Source organism: Ascaphus truei, chromosome 13 (assembly GCF_040206685.1).
Source record: "Ascaphus truei isolate aAscTru1 chromosome 13, aAscTru1.hap1, whole genome shotgun sequence".
Lineage (NCBI taxonomy): Eukaryota > Metazoa > Chordata > Amphibia > Anura > Ascaphidae > Ascaphus > Ascaphus truei.
This window is the reverse complement of record NC_134495.1, coordinates 26,845,313-26,864,377: the sequence shown is the minus strand read 5'-3', so window position 1 is coordinate 26,864,377 and position 19,065 is coordinate 26,845,313. Positions and strand designations below refer to the sequence as shown.

At 42.1% G+C, this 19,065-nt stretch overlaps 1 protein-coding gene across 1 annotated transcript in view; it reads right to left on the bottom strand.

Annotated features, from left to right (window-relative positions):
• Positions 1 to 18,401, bottom strand: part of LOC142465092 (dehydrogenase/reductase SDR family member 4-like) — a 43,145-nt gene extending 24,744 nt beyond the window's left edge. Inside the window, exons 1-2 of the mRNA XM_075569002.1 lie at positions 18,320 to 18,401; positions 14,427 to 14,604 (exon numbers count right to left, since the gene is read on the bottom strand). Coding sequence (XP_075425117.1) covers positions 14,427 to 14,604; positions 18,320 to 18,378 — 237 coding nt within the window. The 5' untranslated portion in view covers positions 18,379 to 18,401. The remainder of the gene's footprint in view (positions 1 to 14,426; positions 14,605 to 18,319) is intronic.
• Positions 18,402 to 19,065: the final 664 nt, after the last annotated feature.

The window sequence follows — 19,065 nt, the reverse complement described above, 5'->3', positions numbered from 1 at the left end:
CGCGCTTATGGTTACCATATAAATTATCAGAGTGGATGCGGGGTCATTCTCACTTTTTTGTACACATAAATATATTTAAATATATATATGATGTAATTACCAAACTGATAGAATACATCCACACACACAACTACTTCAGCTTCAACAAGGAAATGTACCTACAGTTAATGGGGACGGCAATGGGTACCAAGATGGCACCACAATATGCCAATCTTTTCATGGCAAATCTTGAACAAAGATTCCTAACTACATGCCCCCACAAACCCTACAACTACTACAGATACATTGATGACCTGTTTATAATATGGACAGAGGGGAGGCTTCCGGTGACATCACCCGACATGGAGGTGTAGTGTGGGAGCTACGCGGACTCACCTGCTTAACGTTAGAAATACGCGCCCTTCCACCCGAAATTTTGGCACCAACTGTGACCCCCCTACTAGGGCATAGAGGGAGGAATGTCGAGGCAACAAAAAAACACCGCAAACCAAGCGGTTTCAAAATATTTTTCCCCGCAGTAGAGGAGCCCTGAGCCGCCGGCCGAAATTCAAGATGGCGGCGGCACACGACGCATACAGGCAGCTCAGGGGAAAGGAGCATGGCCCAAAGAAACCACAGCAGGGAAGAACCTCTCACAAGAGCTTATATGGAAGAGCTTATGGCCTCCATGCACTAAAAACTATACTCCTCACTCCAGGCTGAGATAAAAATGGCGGTACAAGATCTCACGCAACAGATATCTGGCTTAACGGAGTGGACAACTAGCCTGGAAGATAAAATGGAGGAGACTTCCCTGTGCAAAACAGGAGTGCAAGAAGAGATTTTCAGGCTGAAAGAAGAGATACACCGCATCAAAGACAGTATGGAGGACCAGGAGACAAAACTTGCGAATACGCAAAATCCCAGAGGAGGTACTTCCTGGCCTCCTCCGTCAATACCTGGTGGACCTGTTCAAATCAATATGTGATACAGTAGAGAACAAAGATCTAGAAATAGATCATGCCCACAGAGCGCTGGGACCGCGATCGGAAGATCCCAACAGAAGGCGGGATGTGATTGTGCGAATGCACAGATACACAACCAAAGAGAAAATAATTGTGGCCTGCAGAGGGAAAGAATCACTAACTACATGGACGAATCCCTACAAATCTTCAGCAACCTGTCCAGAACAACCGTGACCAGTAGGAAAAAATGAAACCCCTGACTACCTTCCTGCGGGACAACGAGATCAAATATCGCTGGGGATTCCCGTTTAAGCTGACAGCAAGCCACGGGGTTAAATACCTAACGATTAGGTACCCCGAAGATATGGTCCCCGTACGTGAAGGCCCTGGGCCTTACACCACCAAACTCGTGGACGCCCGACTCACAGCAAACACAGCGGCAGACAGAGGGACCAGACGAGAGGGCCGCCGGACCAGCGAGAAGAACGGCCCCGACACACCAGAGGGAGACCAGGAGTTAAGCGGCCAGCTGAAGACCTACTGCTTACCTCTACCGAGGTCCATCTGACACCCTCCGCAGCAGGAGCTGAACCATCCGACACACGTGCTGATCACCACTGAAGAGTGGCGTAACTGTCGCGAGGACCCCGCGACGGAGGGAGCTGACCGCAGCAGCGCCTGTTCCGGCGAAAAGAAAAGTTTGGATCAGAATTGCCCAGTTGACAAGGCACCCTGATCTAACTGATCTGTTGTGGCGGATTGGGGGTCCGAGGGCTCGTGGGCCCTGTTGGTCTGTGGGAAAAGGCCCCTTTTCCAGCTGGGGGGGGATTGCACCAAAAAAACAGAAGTTCGAGAACTGTGAGTAGCCCCCCTTCCCTCCCCCCCGGCTCGGGCCGCTCTCGGGCACTGGGAGCCTGGTGCTTAAACTTGGGCTCCGGCCAGACAGATCGTGCCTGGAAGCGTATCTGCTGACCACAGGGTATTTATCCTAATGGCTCCCTTCAGAGCTGTGGTTAAGGCATCCTAGAATATCTAGAGGCATTTAAACAAATCAAACTGTTCTATGTTATTGACTTATCCCACTCCCCCCCTAATGTTGTCTAGAATTCAATGAGTAGAGAGTAGATCTCCCTCCCTCCCCCCCTCCCGTCCCGTGTAGCAATTTTATTCCATCAGGGAACACCATTCAATCATACCAAAACAACCACAGACCCAGAGGGTAGATTTTTGATAGTATACGGATCGCTTGCAGGCTCGCAAATTGCACTGGTCAACATATATACGCCAATGAAAACCAGATAGAATTTCTGAGGACGCTTATGTATAAGATTGACCCAACCTACCTGTCCTCAATGGTAGACTTTAACATGGCCCTGAATCCGTTGGAAGACAAGTCAAGTTTACTAAACAGACCCCACGTCAAGGGTTCCCAAAGATTAGGGAAAAAATTTAAAGAAATCATGGGAGAATACTCTTTTTTGGACATTTGGTGAACGCAACATCGGGGCCAAAGAGATTATACTTTTTTTCCTCACCACACCAGACCTACTCTCGAATAGATGATCTCTTCGCCACTAAAATCATTCTAGACGCCTCAACATCCTCAAATATAGGCCCAATTACATGGTCAGACCATGCCCCAATCACCGTTACTTTCTCGACGCCATTCGTAAAAACGAACTCGTTCAATTGGAAACTCAACGACTCATTATTAAACTACCCCGAGATCGAGAGATAAATAAAGACAGCACTTAAAGAATACTTTGCTCATAATGCGGTGTCGGTCCCATCGCCAGCAATCCTGTGGGAAGCCCATAAGGCAACAATTAGAGGAACCATCATTTCCATCGCATCGCACAGGAAAATGACCAAAACAAAGGCTATTAGAGATTTGACGGACAAAATTCTAGAACTAGAACGCCAACACAAAATTAACCCCTCTAAAAAAACATACAAAACATTAACGTCCGTCAGAGAGGAGCTCAGACAATTACAATTAGAGGATGTAGAAAAGTCCCTGCGATGGACTAACCAAAAATTTTACGATAAGGGGAACAAAGAGGACTGACTATTGGCTAACAAACTAAGAGCCATACAGAAGAGATCACAAATCACAGCTATCAAGAGTAGGTCAGGTGAAATCATATACAACGATAAAAAGATCGCAGAGGAGTTTACAGCATTCTATACAGAGCTCTATAACCTGAAAACTCAGGGCAACAAAGCACATGAAACAAATTCCAGTATAATTAATGACTATCTCTCTAAGTGTCAACTTCCTAGCCTCACGGATAAGGAAACCAAATACTCAACGCAAAAATACCAAAAATAGAGCTTACGGAAGCAGTAAAAACATCAAAGATCTCAAAAACTCCCGGTCCCGATTGCTTCTCCAATGCCTATTACAAACGGTTCCTCCCGATCCTATCAACTCACCTCCTTAAGTTATCCAACTCTTTTATTGAAGGCTCCCCAATCCTGCCCTCCATGACCAACGCTAGCTTAGCTATAATACATAAAGACAGCAGAGACCCACAACAATGTGGAAGCTACCGCCCTATATCCCTACTAAATAATGATCTTAAACTGCACAGTAAGATCCTCGCCAACCGGCTGAACCCAATTTTACCTAGACTGATTAACATTGACCAGGTTGGATTTGTTCAGAATCGTCAGGCCTCTGATAATACGCGCAAGATTATAAATATACTATAATAGATCATGTCCGCATCTCAGGCTCTAAAGCAGTTTTGTTAAGTCTTGATTCAGAGAAGGCGTTTGACAGAATTGACTGGCTTTTTCTGGATAACATAATGCAGAGATTCGGCTTTAATGATGTATTTCTAGAGGGAGTCAGGGCACTTTACCGCAGCCCCACGGCTACGGTCAAACTCCCGGGACCTCCGGCAAAGGCCTTCGAGATAAAGAACGGTACGAGACAGGGTTGCCCCCTGTCCCCTCTACTTTTTGCCTTGACAATAGAACCGTTGGCGGCAAGAATTCGGGACAGCGCGAACATCCAAGGCATAGTCATTGGGGACACCAATTACAAAATCTCACTGTTCGCGGATGATGTTATTCTCACACTGTCTCACCCTCATACCTCCCTTCCCAACCTACAAAAGGAATTATCCGATTTCGGCAAGATATCATGCTATAAAATTAATAGCGACAAGTCAGAAGCCCTGAATCTCAACCTCTCAGACTCGGAGATTCAACTATTAAAACTAAATTTTAACTACCGATGGAGCCCTTCATACATAAAATATCTGGGAGTTAATGTATCAAAGGACTACTGCTCCCTATACCAATGTAATTGGTACTGCATTGGCATTAGTGAGGCATTTAAAGTTAGCTTTTAAGTGATAAATATAGTTAGACTATAGTTTGACTAGAGGTGACTGGGGACTGGATCTACTGCAAACTCTTCTACACTTGGCAACAAACGGTGAGCTATTCTGACAACACTATGATCCCTGCTGTTTAGTCTGCACACACAAACTTGGCTCAAAACAGCTCCATGCAGCATTACCTACCTCTGGCATAATGAACCTGCTTTTCACCTCCACTTTGTTCTTTCTCGTGGCCTCATTGAAATGTTATTCTCTCTATCCACTGCACACTCCCCCTCCTGGCCCACGGCCAACATCACCATACACCCTGGACTACTCAAAAGCCTTGCACTATCTGCTGAATGTTGGTGGAGAACCCTGAAAACCAGCACTCCGACCACTGCAAACTCAAATGGCAAACATCATAAAGTAACAACTTGCCAACAACTACTCAAATTTCTACTCATACTATTACTCTCTTTAGCAGGTGATATTGAACCTAACCCAGGCCCTCCCACTTCAACTCTGTCCCACACCCCTGAGAATACCCCCTTCAAATTCCAAAAAGGGCTATCTCTCGCCCATATAAATATCTGGAGTCTGCTGCCCAAACTGGATGAACTAAGGGCATGGTGCCTTATGCATAAACCAAAAGCCATGGTTCTTACAGAAATATGGCTAACCCCTAAAACCCCTGATGCACATATTTCCATTCAGGGGTACTCCATTTTTAGGAGAGATAGGTCAAAGAGAGGAGGAGGGGTGTTATTTTATATTGCAGACACCTTAAAATTTACACTGGTAAACTGCCCCCCAAGACCAACCTCTTTTGAAATTTTAGTTGGCAGAATCTGCCTCCCCTTCTCTAAGCCCGCCCTGATTGCTGGCATCTACCGCCCCCCTAAAGCCCCTCTACAATCTCTGACTGATATCACCTAGTTTCTTGGCCCCATTTCCTCTCAGAATAAGAAGAGTGAGCTGCTAGTTCTTGGGGATTTCAACTTCAATTGGCTTGACCCTAAAAACCACAAAATCCACACACAAATCAAATCGCTTAACCTATCGCAACTCATTTCCCAACCCACACGAACAAACCTGAAAATGCACAACCATTCCTTGCTTGACTGGATTCTCTCCTCAAATCCCAGCAGAATCTAATCCTCTGGCATCCTTCCTGACATTTTCAGTGACCATGCAATAGTGTACTGTGTAAGGAAAATTAAACCGCCCCAATCAAGCCCTAAAGTTCTCCTCACTAGAACATTCAGAAACTTTAACCCACAACAGTTTCTGGCTGACCTTACCAACTGCCCTTGGAATCAGAATCGATTTAATTCCTGACCATGATTCTGCGCTTGACTATTTCCAATCCGAGTTCTTAAAACTCTGTGATACCAATGCTCCACTACGCAGAATAAGGGTACGGGGTGCCCACCTTCCATGGGTTACACCTGACCTTATAGCACTCTACCAGTTCAGGGATGCCTTGTGGAAAAGCCACAAAATAACTGGCACTACCAAGGATCTCAATCACTACAGATGCTTGCGGAATGTGTGCACAAGGCAAACCAGGCACGCAAAAGCACAATATTACTCTGACAATCTCCTCCAGAACACATCAAACCCAGTTAACTTCTGGAAGGTTATCAACAACATACTCTAGCCTTCTAACCACCAACAGCCAAGAAATATCACTAAGGGCGATATTACTCTGACAAACCCCACCGACATTGCAAATGCATTCAATAATTACTTTGTGGGGTGTGCTACTAACTTATTAGCAAAACGCAGCCCAAACCACAAACCTGAATCTCATCCTGGGAGTACCCCTATAGCCCCACCCCCTCCCAATATTGCCCACAATTTTCAATTTGGCCCAGTATCCGAAGAGGAGATTACACAAGCACTTCTCAAATTAAAACTAAGAAGCCAATGTGGACCTGACTTACTACAATCTAGGTGCCTAAGACTTGGTGCCCCAGCAATTGCCAAACCAATTGCTTCCATAGTCAACTCTATCCTGTCTGCTGGCCATATCCCTAAGATCTGGAAAGCTGCTAGAGTTGTCCCAATCTTCAAAAGTGGGGACAAAAACACTGTCTCAAACTACATTCAATCTCCCTTCTCCCAATCCTATCCAAAATCATGGAAAAATGTGTCCACTCCCAATTAAGCGATTACTATAACAAGACAAATTTCCCTAGCCAATTCCAATCTGGCTTTCGCCCCAAACACTCTACCGTTACTACCCTGCTAAAAGTTTGCAATGAAATCCAGTGTGGAATGTAACTGGGTCAACTCACTGGTGCAGTATTCCTAGATTTTGCAAAGGCTTTTGATACTGTTGATCATGCTATCCTGCTCAACAAACTCCAGAGCTCTGGAATAGGGAAGCATACTTTAAACTGGTTTCAGTCCTACCTATCAGGTAGATCCCAACATGTGTCCATCTCTGGCTCTAACTCTAACCCCCTGCCTATCACCTGTGGCGTCCCGCAAGGCTCTGTTCTGGGGCCCCTACTCTTCTGTGTTCATTAATGATCTCCCCACAGCTTGTCAGGAAGCCTCAATACACATGTATGCAGATGACACAATCCTATATGCACACAGCCATAGCCTCTCTGACCTTCAACACATACTTCAGTCTGACTTTTTGAGACTCGAAAACTGGATTTCCCAAAACAAACTGTTTTTAAACACTGACAAGACTGTAACAATGGTGTTTGGGACCAAGACTACATTTTTAAAGCTTCCAGCGACTGAGCTTCAGATTACAACCAACACTAACACCACCCTAACTCCTGTTACTAGTTTTAAATACCTGGGCATATGGTTTGACTCCCACTTAACATTCGGGATGCACATTAATACCCTGACAACCAAGACCTATGCCAAACTAGGGGTACTTTACAGGAACAAATCCTCCCTAAGTCTCCTGGTTAGAAAACGTATCGCACAGCAGATGCTAATGCCAATTATTGACTATGGAGACATAGTATATGGCTCGGCACCTCAAACCCACCTTAGTAAACTTAACACCCTCTACAACTCAATTTGTCGTTTTGTTCTCCAATGCAACTATAACACACATCACTGCGAAATGCTCAAAGAACTAGATTGGTCATCACTCGAGTCTAGGCGCAAAGTTCACCTTTCCTGTCTTGCCTTCAAATTCTTTATGGGCAAGCTACCCAGCTACCTGAACAAGCTCCTCACCCCTACCACATGCAGCACCTATCACCTGAGATCAGACTCCAAAAGACTGTTCATGGTCCCAAGGCTCAACAAAGTATCCGGCCGCTCCTCCTTCTCTTACCGTGCACCCCAAAACTGGAACAACCTACCAGAGACTTTTACATCCACCACCAGTCTAAGTTCTTTCAAATCTAAGGCTGTCACACATTTTAATGTGGTCTGTAACTGTTTCATACGCCCATAATACAAATTATCTTTAACTGTGCATGCAATGTCTTGTATATAATGTATACCCTGCTCATTATGTAACTGTATTTGTAAACATGTATTATTTGTCTTAACTCTGTGCCCAGGACATTCTTGAAAACGAGAGGTAACTCTCAATGTATTACTTCCTGGTAAAATATTTTATAAATAAATAAATAAATAAAGAATTACCCCCCCTTATTTGATAAAATTAGAAAAGACCTGAATAAATGGGAGGAATACCAAATTTCCTGGATCGGAAGGATGATCTCAGTTAAGATGAACATACTCCCGAGATTATTATACTATTTCCCTGGGTCAGAACTGAATGATATCCAGAACAGAATATTCAAAATTATTTGGCAAGGAAAAAAATCCAGAGTCGCAAAATCAGTATTAACAGCGCCAAGGGGCAGGGGGGTATGGAGGTGCCAGATATCGCAAGGTTCTATCAGGCAGCTCAACTAAATCCAGTGGTCAAGTGGAATTCAGACCCACCCAGCTATGTTGGCTTAAAATCGAGTCTCAGAGCGCCTTCTCTGCAAGCAAGCCTATGGACCTCGGACAGAAACGACAAGGGAACCAGTAAATTTGAATTAGATGCCATGGGCCACACATGGAATATATGACAAAAAGCTAAGAATAAATTTAAACTCTCGAACCCAGCCTCACAACTCACCCCATTATATAATAACCCAGAGTTCCCTCCAGGATGCGAGACAAAGCAATTTGAACAATATTCAAGTACAGGAATTAAGGCGGTTCGCGATCTGTTATGCGACAAGAAGTTCCTGAGCTTCCAAGAACTGCGTAACAAATTTAAAGCCCCCAACCTGGATACATTCAAATTCCTCTAAATTAGACACTTCCTACAAAAATATTCCCCCACATTAGAATCCCCACCCCTCACACAATTCGAGAGACTGTGTCAGGGAGACACACACCAAAAAGGCCTTATCTCACAAATTTACGCAATTCTGGAAAAACACGCAAGTCCTGACACACATGACTACATGCTCAAATGGGCAGCGGAACTAAATATAGACATAGACAACAAGGACTGGGAAGAGATATGGGATGCGGCATCAGGAACTTCTGTATGCACGAGTATTAAAGAAAACATATATAAGATAATGTTCCACTGGTACCTAACACCAGTGAGACTGCGGCAAATCTACCCTCTGGCCTCTGATCTATGCTGGAGAGGCTGTGGACACAAAGGAGACATGGCCCACATATGGTGGCAATGTCCAGAAATCCAGAAATATTGGCTCACAATTTAAAACCTAATAAAAGAGGTCACCGACCTCACAATCCCTTTAGATCCACTGACCTACATACTGGGCAGGCCAAAAGACAAAATTGACCGCCCAGTATGGAAATTAATCTCCTTCATTTTAACAGCAGCACGATGCTCAGTGGTGCTCTCCTGGAAGAAACCCCCCCCTCGCACGATACAAATGGTAAGAAAAAGATTAGGCGAGGTCATGCTAATGGAAAAACTGACGGCATTCCTCAACCACTCAACGGAGCGGTTCTACTCCATATGGGAACCTTGGCTGACCCACTAAAACTTTAAATATCACAGCCCCCCCCTAACCCAACAACCACACGAGACACCCGGAACAAGTAGTAGAAGGCGCCTCCAGCGGAGGGAGAATCCCCTCTTCCCTGATATCCCCCCCCCCCTCCCCTCTTTTCCACTCTTTCTTCTCTTTTTCGGGAGCCTAGCCACAGGGACTACTGAGTGACCTGAACGGTCTACCACACCTACGGGTTGGTATTCAGGGCCCCCTGCCTCACCCCCCCCCCATCTTCTTACCCCACTATTGCTAAAAAGGTAAAAACAACTGTTATGATATGATGTTATGTTTATCCTACAATGCCTGTAAAGTGATGTCTCAATACCTAATAAAAACGTTTGGAAAAAATAATAATATGGACAGAGGGTGAAGGAAACCTAAAACAATTCTACAAGTCCCTGAACTCATTCAATCCATCAATTAAACTCAAAATGGATTATTCGGCAAACCAAGTAAACTTTCTAGATACAACAGTAACACTGAAAGATGGCAAACAACACACATCTGTATACAAGAAACCAACAGACAGATGCAGTTACCTCCACAACTCCAGCTTCCATCCCACTCATACCAAACAAGGTATCATTCACAGCCAAGCTATAAGATACCACTGCATATGCTCTGACACTGAAGACAGAAACAGGCATCTCACAACCCTGACCGAATCATTCAGACAGAAGGGATACACACCAAAGACCATTGCCAAAACTATTACATCAGCGCTAAAAGCCCCATGAGAACACCTGCTACAATACAGACAGAAAGAACCTACCACACGCATACCACTAGTGGCCACATACAACCCTACCTTAGAGGGTATATGAAAAATAATCAAAGATCTGCAACCCATGTTGGCAGAAGATGTGACATTAAAATAAATCTTTCCCAAACCTCCCATTCTTGCATTCAGGCAACCACCAAACCTCAAACAGAAATTAGTCAGCAGAAAACTTCACAACAAACTTAAACACACTGATAATGGCACAAAACCGTGCAACAACAAACGCTGCAAACTCTGCAAACTCTGCAAACATATATGCCAAGATCCCACAGCCAGTCACAATCGTGGAACACTCAATGTTAAAGGATCATACACTTGCACATACAGGAATATAGTGTATATGATTCAGTGCAACAAATGTGACCAAGGTTGCTACATTGGGGAAACAAGCCAAAAACTACAAGGCAGAATGAATATGCACAGACACCATACTCCATCACGAAGAAGGAAGATACTGCTGACCTGTGGGACATCATTTCTCACAGCCAGATCATTCCATAAATGATTTAAAAATCAAAATCTGGTTATGTCCTATTACAAAGCAGCCCAAACAAGCCAACTAATACTATGGCACTCTAATCCAGTCCACAGACGCTGGGTATCATTGGAAATGGATTTAGTTGCCCCTGTCAAATGAAGTCATCTTCTATGGTCCCCAGTGAGAAAGAGTCCCGAAATATTCAAATCCAGCCAAATTATAGCCCATTCACTCAAATTATGGAACTCAGTTGCAAATCAACACTTCCTTACAACACAGAATACACTTATGACTCCACTATATGATAACCCAGAATTTGGTCCAGGAATAGGCCGTAATAGGTTTATAGACTGGAAAATAGCAGGTATCACAAGATTAAAAGATGTAGGTTCAGAAGGATTTCCCAGAACATTTGAATATTTCCACAAAGAAAAGGCTATCCCAAACAATCAGTTCCTCCAATACCTTCAATTGAAAGCCTTTTATAACAGAATCCGACCCCCCCGAATTGCTAACTAGATTTGTGTCACTTTGTCTAGCAGATAGTAACACACCTGGACTGATATCTAAATTGTATGGATACTTTGTTAGCCCCACTCCACAAATGAATCAAAAACTGAAATATATGCTACAATGGGAGGATGACCTGGGGGAGGTATTAGACATGGAAGACTGGAATGATATTTTTCAAAAAGTTGCCACATCATCAATGTGTATCACAATCAGAGAAAATGCCTATAAAGTTATGATGAGGTGGTACTTAACCCCCATGAGACTAGCTAAATTCATCCCAGAGTACCCAACTACATGTCCGAAAGGATGGGGAGTACAAGCCACATTTATACATATGTGGTGGGGGTGCCCATTCATAGCAGCTTATTGGCTGGAAATCAAAATGTGGTCACAAAGGTTTTTCGGTTTGGACCTTCCAATGGATCTCTGGTTATTTCTTTTAAACAAACCATATTACCCCCCAACGAGACATGAAAATAAATTACTGTGCCACATATATTCAGCTGCAACACGCGAATTAGCGGCAGTATGGAAACAAACAATTATTCCCTCAATTTCCAAAGTTAAAAATAAAGTCTGGCAGATTTGCTACATGGAAAAAATGGTTAGTCTTAATAACGACACCTACACAGATTTTCAGAAGGTGTGGTTACCTTGGATTCTGAGTGAAAATCAACCAGAAATTAATACCCACTTAATTTTGTTGTAACAAAAAAAAATAGGGGGAAGAAAAAAAAAAAAAAAGGATATTTATATTAAATGTGTGATAGAATATTTTAAGAAATCTTGTTAGGTAAAATTGTAAATGAATGTGAACTTTCTCCCATCTCTATTTTCTGTATCCTTCCCTCCCCCCCACCCCCCATTTATTATTTTCTTCATTCCTCCCCTCTCTCTAAATTTTTTTAATAAAAATTAAGTTTAAAAAAAAAAATCAAAATCCTCAATGGAATGTTTAAACGCACCCAAGAATGGAAAACATTTGAACTCAGAATGATAAGACTCTTTGACACCAAAACCAAAGGACTTAACCCATGTCCGCATTTTCTCACACCCTATCAAAATTGTTTGTAATTATCCTGCTTGCCTCTATCCCTATCCACACTTTCTCTCTCCCTCCCCCTCCACACCTTTCCTTGTCACCCTTCCCTGGCTTCAAACACTTTTAACACCCTACCTTATTTACAGTACAGATCTGTTTTTTTTCTCTCTACACTGTTTTAGCATAGATTCCAGTGTATATCAGTATTGCTCGACCTGAAGAAGAGAGGAGAACTCTCGAAAGCTTGTCCTATGACATAAATTGTTAGTCCAATAAAAAAGGTATCACCTAATACTGAAGAACTCATTTATTCTGCACTATATATATATTAGCACACACAATCACACAAACACTCAATAGAGGGCGTAATGATCAGACCCAACGATGCAGTCATATGTCAATAAAATAAAAGATTAAAGTGTTATTAATAATCCGAATGACGACTAAAAACGTGAACATTCAAATACAGTGGAAACAACGGCTAAATCCCCAGACAAGTTACGGTAGAGAATATAAACCGGTAGATATACAAGTCTTTCTACCAATATAAATTATCCATATTTTAATATGGCGTCAGCAAATAATTGTTAATCCTATATGGTACACGTTAGGGAGATATTCATAATCCCAAAATAGTCAGAATGGTTGTATGTTCAATATATACACACCAAAGCAAAACAATAAGTGTTTCCCTTTTATGACATATGCATGCAAACAAAAAACACCATATACAGTAGATATAGCGTTCTATTGGCATAGGATATAAATGTCTAAAATGTTCAAGTGTGGCATTGCCATGTATTGTCTGTATGTATAATCGATTAAAGGCAACTAGCTGGGTTAGGAAGGAAAACCTCTGTTGAGGTATTAATACAATAGTATCTCCATGTGTTCTTAGCAGGTTTACTCGCAGTCTTTTCTGGTGACCGTCACAGGCGTGACGTCACTTAACCCTTGGGTGTATAAATACTTTGCTGATCTACAGACTTCTGAGTGCACTATTTTAGGGCTTTAGTGACCCCTGGTGGTCACTTTTTCAAGTGTTTACAAAATACAATCTAAAATAAAATTATGACTAGAGATGGGCAAATCAGCCCAAATATCGCATTTTCCCCTCCAAAATCTGTTTTGCAGGGTAAAATCCACAAACGGATGTCGTTGGTTTTAAACTGCGAGGATTTATCAAAAACCGCCATTGGATACAATCCGTTGACGGATTTGTAGAATCCAATCCGCGGATTAAGCAATCCATTGCGCGGATTCTTAAAAATCAGCCAACGGATTGCGAAGTCTGCTGATTGTACTGGCAAAAATTATAAAAACACCCGCAAAACGCGAATCGCCATTCTTGAGATTGATTCATGGATATCCGCGCACCGGCTGATCTGCGGCATATCCAAATCCGCCCATTTACTATTGAAATATCTGTGTTTTCTTGTTAGGACATACTGTACAGTAGGAATCAGCCGTCTTCTATTTAGGATGTTTATGTATAATACTTAAAGAACTATGGTAAATTAAATGTGTTGAGGTTGATAGATAAACTATCTGGTTTATGCTTTATCTGAAACAGCACAAACCTGAGATTTTTTTTTCTTTTACTGTATAAAACACCAGGTGATGCAGAAAAGATGGAAATATGGATGTCAGGTGACATAAGGTTGTATAATTAATAAGGTTAATATATAGGTTAATACGCTGTGGAAACAGCAATGTAACTAATTGAGTAACATCCACAAAGAGAAATTAAGCATTTGTCGATCATTTGGTATGCTTTTCATTTGACCTTATTGAGTAAAGTGCATGGTAAAATAAACATCTCAATAATTTTATGTATTTTAGGCTTTATTTTATATAGTTCTACTTTTGAAAATTAACCTTTTCAATTTTTGAGGCCATCTTTCCAAAAGAAGAAAACGGGAACAAGCACTGCAAAGCATTCCGGGCTGGAGGCGGGTTAAAAATAGGCTAATTTATTCAGGCATGATGCCTCAAAACATACAACAAAACCAGCAGGTTCCTCTGACGCGTTTCTTGCCGACAGGCACTTTATCATCTTTCCAAAAGGGTGTTGGATTGCTTTAATTAAAAATATTCCATACTTTCCAATTGAATATAACTGCATTAGATCACCTCGTAATGCATCTTCCCAACCTTTTCATATCCCTGACTCTATTCTATGTGCCTTTTTTTGGCTTACAGTTATGTTAACCTTTCCCCTTCTCTTCAGTCAAAGAATCTCTGACTCTCTTATTTCTAATTTGCTCATCTTTTTTTCTGTTCTGTCATATTCCCTCCTCCCATTCTCTTACCGTTTCCACTAGTCTCTCTCGGTCTTCTGCTTTCCCCACATGACATGTGGTTCCAGAGACATTAAGTCCCTCCTCCGTCAGCTCCCTCACAGCTCTGTCCACATTCTCCTGGTTTCGGCTGTTCAAAAGCACAGTAGCTCCATCCTGTGCCAGGCGCCGTGCTATAGCCAGACCAATCCTAAACCAAGGAACATTCAAAATTATATTGAGCCATTTTATAGGAAGTCTCATATGGGCCTCAGTGTAAAATGTATGTGAATAGAGAGAGAAATTATTAACACACCTTACTTATCTCCAGTTTATAACAGTTAAGCAGCACTGTAAAAAAAAATGTTGTGTCTTTGGCAGGTATTCACTAACATCCAATTCGGGTTATCGCACCACAGTCAGGCTATAACTTCCCTGGACTTTATGTGCTCTTTATCTGTATTGGAGGTTTGTGAATCTCCCCTTTAGTTTTCACATGAGGTTTGTGAATCTCCCCTTTAGTTTCCCCTTTAGTTTCACTGTCATACTGTATCTGCAGTGGTGAAGACCAGTCTCACAGATTTGTTATAAATGTAAAAACTTGGACAAGATGTTTGTTAACATTAACTGCTAATGGACAGTATAGAAAATATTTGATGCACTCTAGTGCAGGAATCCTAACACTAATTAAAAGTGACCACATGTTGTACAGTTGAGATGTGCAAACTTTTCTCTTGACTGCCAATGTCGCGACAATGACCCTTTTACGAACTTTAAAGTTCAAAATGTAGCTAATGTTCGTAAGGACTTTGCAGAAAAGAACTAAAATGTAGATCAAACTTTGTAGTTCGCCAGATGAAAAATATACCCAATTTTTTTTTACTTGGAAGAGTTATAGTGGGTATGAGAGAGAGTTAGATATTTTTTTTTTTAAATTAGAGTCCCAACTTATTTATATAACCTGAGATACCTGTAATTATGTGAATCATTTGAATGTACTGATAGTTTGCAAGCTCAAAGTTAGCATTTCACTTTTGGCAGGGCAAGGGAGAGGGAATAATATAGGCAGTCACTGCAGTATATGCTCCTAAAAGAGCAGGGAAATATATATTTTTTTAAAGCATCGAAAGGACATCAAAAAATAATAATAATGGCAGACCTTGGGGTCATACCTCTGTTTATTGCTCGCATTCAGTTGGATGGTGGCTTTCTCTGCCAACATTCAGGCTCTGTGAAGACTGTCCTGGAGCAATTTCACATATTTGTAATGCGTCATATTGGGTACCCCATCGGTAGATAATCGAAACCGGATGTCCACAGGCAGTCATGCTTCTCGCCCGAACATCATGAATTATGGTGTGAACCCCCGTGGATTCATGCCTGGTGCAGTTGTATGTGTGCACTAGCGATTCAACATATTTGCTCCATTTGGCTTTCTGGGAGCCCTTTAAGGTGCCGAGCATGTCTAGCATGGTTCGGTTGAACCTTTCCGGCAGAACGTCTCCTTCAGGATGGTATGGAGTAGTATTAGATTTCTGGATTTTGAGCAATTTGAGAAGCTCCTTGATCAACTTGCTGTCTAAGTCTCTCCCTTGATCGGAGTGCATCTGATTCGGTAACCCGTAGTGGATGAAATACTTCTCCCACCGCATTTGGCTACTGTGAGAGGTTTCTGATCGTTGGTCGGGAACGCTTGGGCATATCTGGTGTAGTGATCTGTCACAACCAGGACGTTGCCAGTGCCCTTTAAGTCTGCCTCGATACATAGAAAGTCCATGCAGACTAGGTCCATGGGACAGGAGCTCTTTAAGTGGCCCATTGGGGCAGCGCTTGTGGGCAGTATTTCAGATGTATACTCTGCAGGCAGTTTCTACAGTGGCACTTTACTGATTCCACATTTTGCGCCAGAAGATTCTGTCTCCCACTAGGCCAAAGGTTTTATCTATGCCCAGGTGCCAATGATTGTCATGCAGAGATTGCAGGACATGGTACTGCAAGCATTGGGGCAGTACCAGTTGTCTCCTATCAGGATGGTTGTGATAAGGGACAATCCTGTAGAGAAGACCTTGCTCCATGCAGCATTTGTCCCATTTCCTCATGATGACCGCGACTGTGTTGGTAGGAGCCCGCTTCACCAAGGAGGGGTTGTTTCGTTGAATGGCCTGGCATATACCTCTAGCCACCGGGTCCTGCATCTGGTACTCCACCAATCCTTTCCATCTTATGATGGTATCCTTGGTGATGGACATGACTTCTGGATGGCAGTAGGTGGTGGGGAGTGCCTTGGACTGACATCCCAGCGAGTCGGCTACTCTTAGTTCAAAGAATGCCACCTTGTCCTTCACTATTGTGACAGTTGAGCACATTGCCCGAATCCCAGGTCCAGGGATTTCTTCCCACAGGCTGTCACCTGGTGTTGCACTCAGTCCAGGTCATCTGGACAGAGCATCAGCTCCGATATGGACCCCAGCTTGTACTTGAGTGTAAATTGGTAATTTGATAATGCCGCCAGCCACCTGTGGCCAGTGGCATCCAATTCGGTATATAGGTTAGAGGATTGTTGTCGGCCCATACATTGAAAGTGACTCCGTACACGTAGTCGTGGAGTTTATTGACAACTGCCCACTAGAATGCGAGGAACTCCAGTTTGTGGACCAGATAGTTTTGCTCACTCGGCATCAAGCTTCACGGGCAGATCTCGAAAACCAATTCAAGATATGGTCGGATAACGGCCGCTGCATCTGTAAGTTACGTGTGCTTGTTTTACTAGGTTGGCATATATATACCACCATCTGATCTACTCTTTATCAGTGTATCATTGAAGTTGAGCCAAATCATCACTATCACATTTTGTTAAGTAAGCCCCTCTAAGTCTCTGAGTCTAGAAGTAGGAAAGCAGAAGTAACTGTATGCAAAATTATGTGCCATCAAAATGCAACTCAAATTATACATTATGACTGTGTTCTGATGATGAATTTAGGAGTCACATCTCTACAGTATGAACATTACATTGTCCCTAGCAAGCCTATCAGTAATCAGGATAATTTACTAAAGGTGCAAGTCAACCCCCCCCCCCCCCCAGTTATGTGATTTATTCAACCTACAAGATACTATTCAAGTACTGAGTGCATCAATCAAAAAGAGTACAGCATTTGAGATTAAGGTTATAGAATTAAGCGGAAAATGTTTGAATTCACAGAGTGTGACAAGTTTGATTTGAGGAATGCTTGTATAATTTAATATATTATTTGCATTATTCGCTACACGCCAAAAGTTCATTGTAACATACAGTACAGTAATTTGCGGTACAGTGTCAAATTAAACTGCATTAAGAACTGATATTGCGTCAGTTCTTATCAATAAGAATTTTAATTTATTCTACATTTCTGTGAACACAACTTTTCAAGTTTTCATCATTTATAGCATCCTGTACCTTGTAAAAAATAACTGTAGAATTAGATATTCATTCTACTTCATATTCCGTGACTTTGCTAGGGTACATAGTGCTTGACATTTTTTCTTTTTTACTAAATAATTACTGCATTCAAAATTGCTGAAATTTCAATCCATGGGTCGATGACGTTTCAAACGTCACAAGAAATACCTAAAAGACCCAAACCTTAATGTAACAAAATAAAGTCATGATTTATCAGTAAAATAAACTTCCAAGTGCCAGGAATGACTGAGTAATCACTTTTGTCGCTTGTCAATGAAATCACTAATCAAATTGGCACTGGTTTGAACATTTCTTAAAAGTTACCTTTTAATGGACCAACATTACCATTTTTTGTAGCTGTATTGTAAACACACTATAAATATCTCCATTTTGCTCAAGTTTTTAAAGTATGTGTGGCAGATAGAGGCTAATAATGTAAGATTATTTTATATACTATATAGTTTATTTAAAAACATAGCATCTAACTTACCCATGAGTTGACCCTATCACCAAAGCCACTTGCTGATCAAAGATCTTCTTATTCTCCATGCTGAGTATCTGAGAAATTTGATAGATGCCTTTGCAGAAAGAGAGAGTTAAAGAGTAATGCATACAATGAATACCTCTCCTCTTTTCTGTATACACACTTTCTCCAGGTGACCTATTCACATCTCTTGGGATCAAACATCACTTCTATGTCACATTGTTATATTTTGTGCACTTTCTATTGGCCATTAACATGTGCGGTTTTAGTTAGTCTTTAATCACCTGCACCTATTCTCCAAGCACTGTTGTTGTTATCAGGAATTTAGGTTTCAAATGACACTTTTTAGTAGTTTTGCATTGGAGGTTCACAGGGTGTTTGTCCATTAGGCGACACTCCATGTGAGCAGTGTTTGTAATGAATTAATTACACCTACTACTGTATTGTCTTGGAGGATTGTAGTCACAATTTTTGATACTAATTATGTGTGCACTATTAGAGCTAGCAAGCTCTTGCTATATTGAGAGGCAACACTCCAATATTGTTTATAGGTAAGAGCGCATTTTGGTATTCACATCACTATATTGTCACCCCTGAGGAAGTGACGCAATCACGAAACGCGTAGAGACAGAGGTCTCGGCTACCACGGAGGAGTGCACGAGCAGCCATTGAAGTTTGTAACCACCTTCACATCAAAGAGTGAATTCTTGGCCTAGTATGTGCTTCTGCAGTGTGAGAGCAGGAACGGAGCG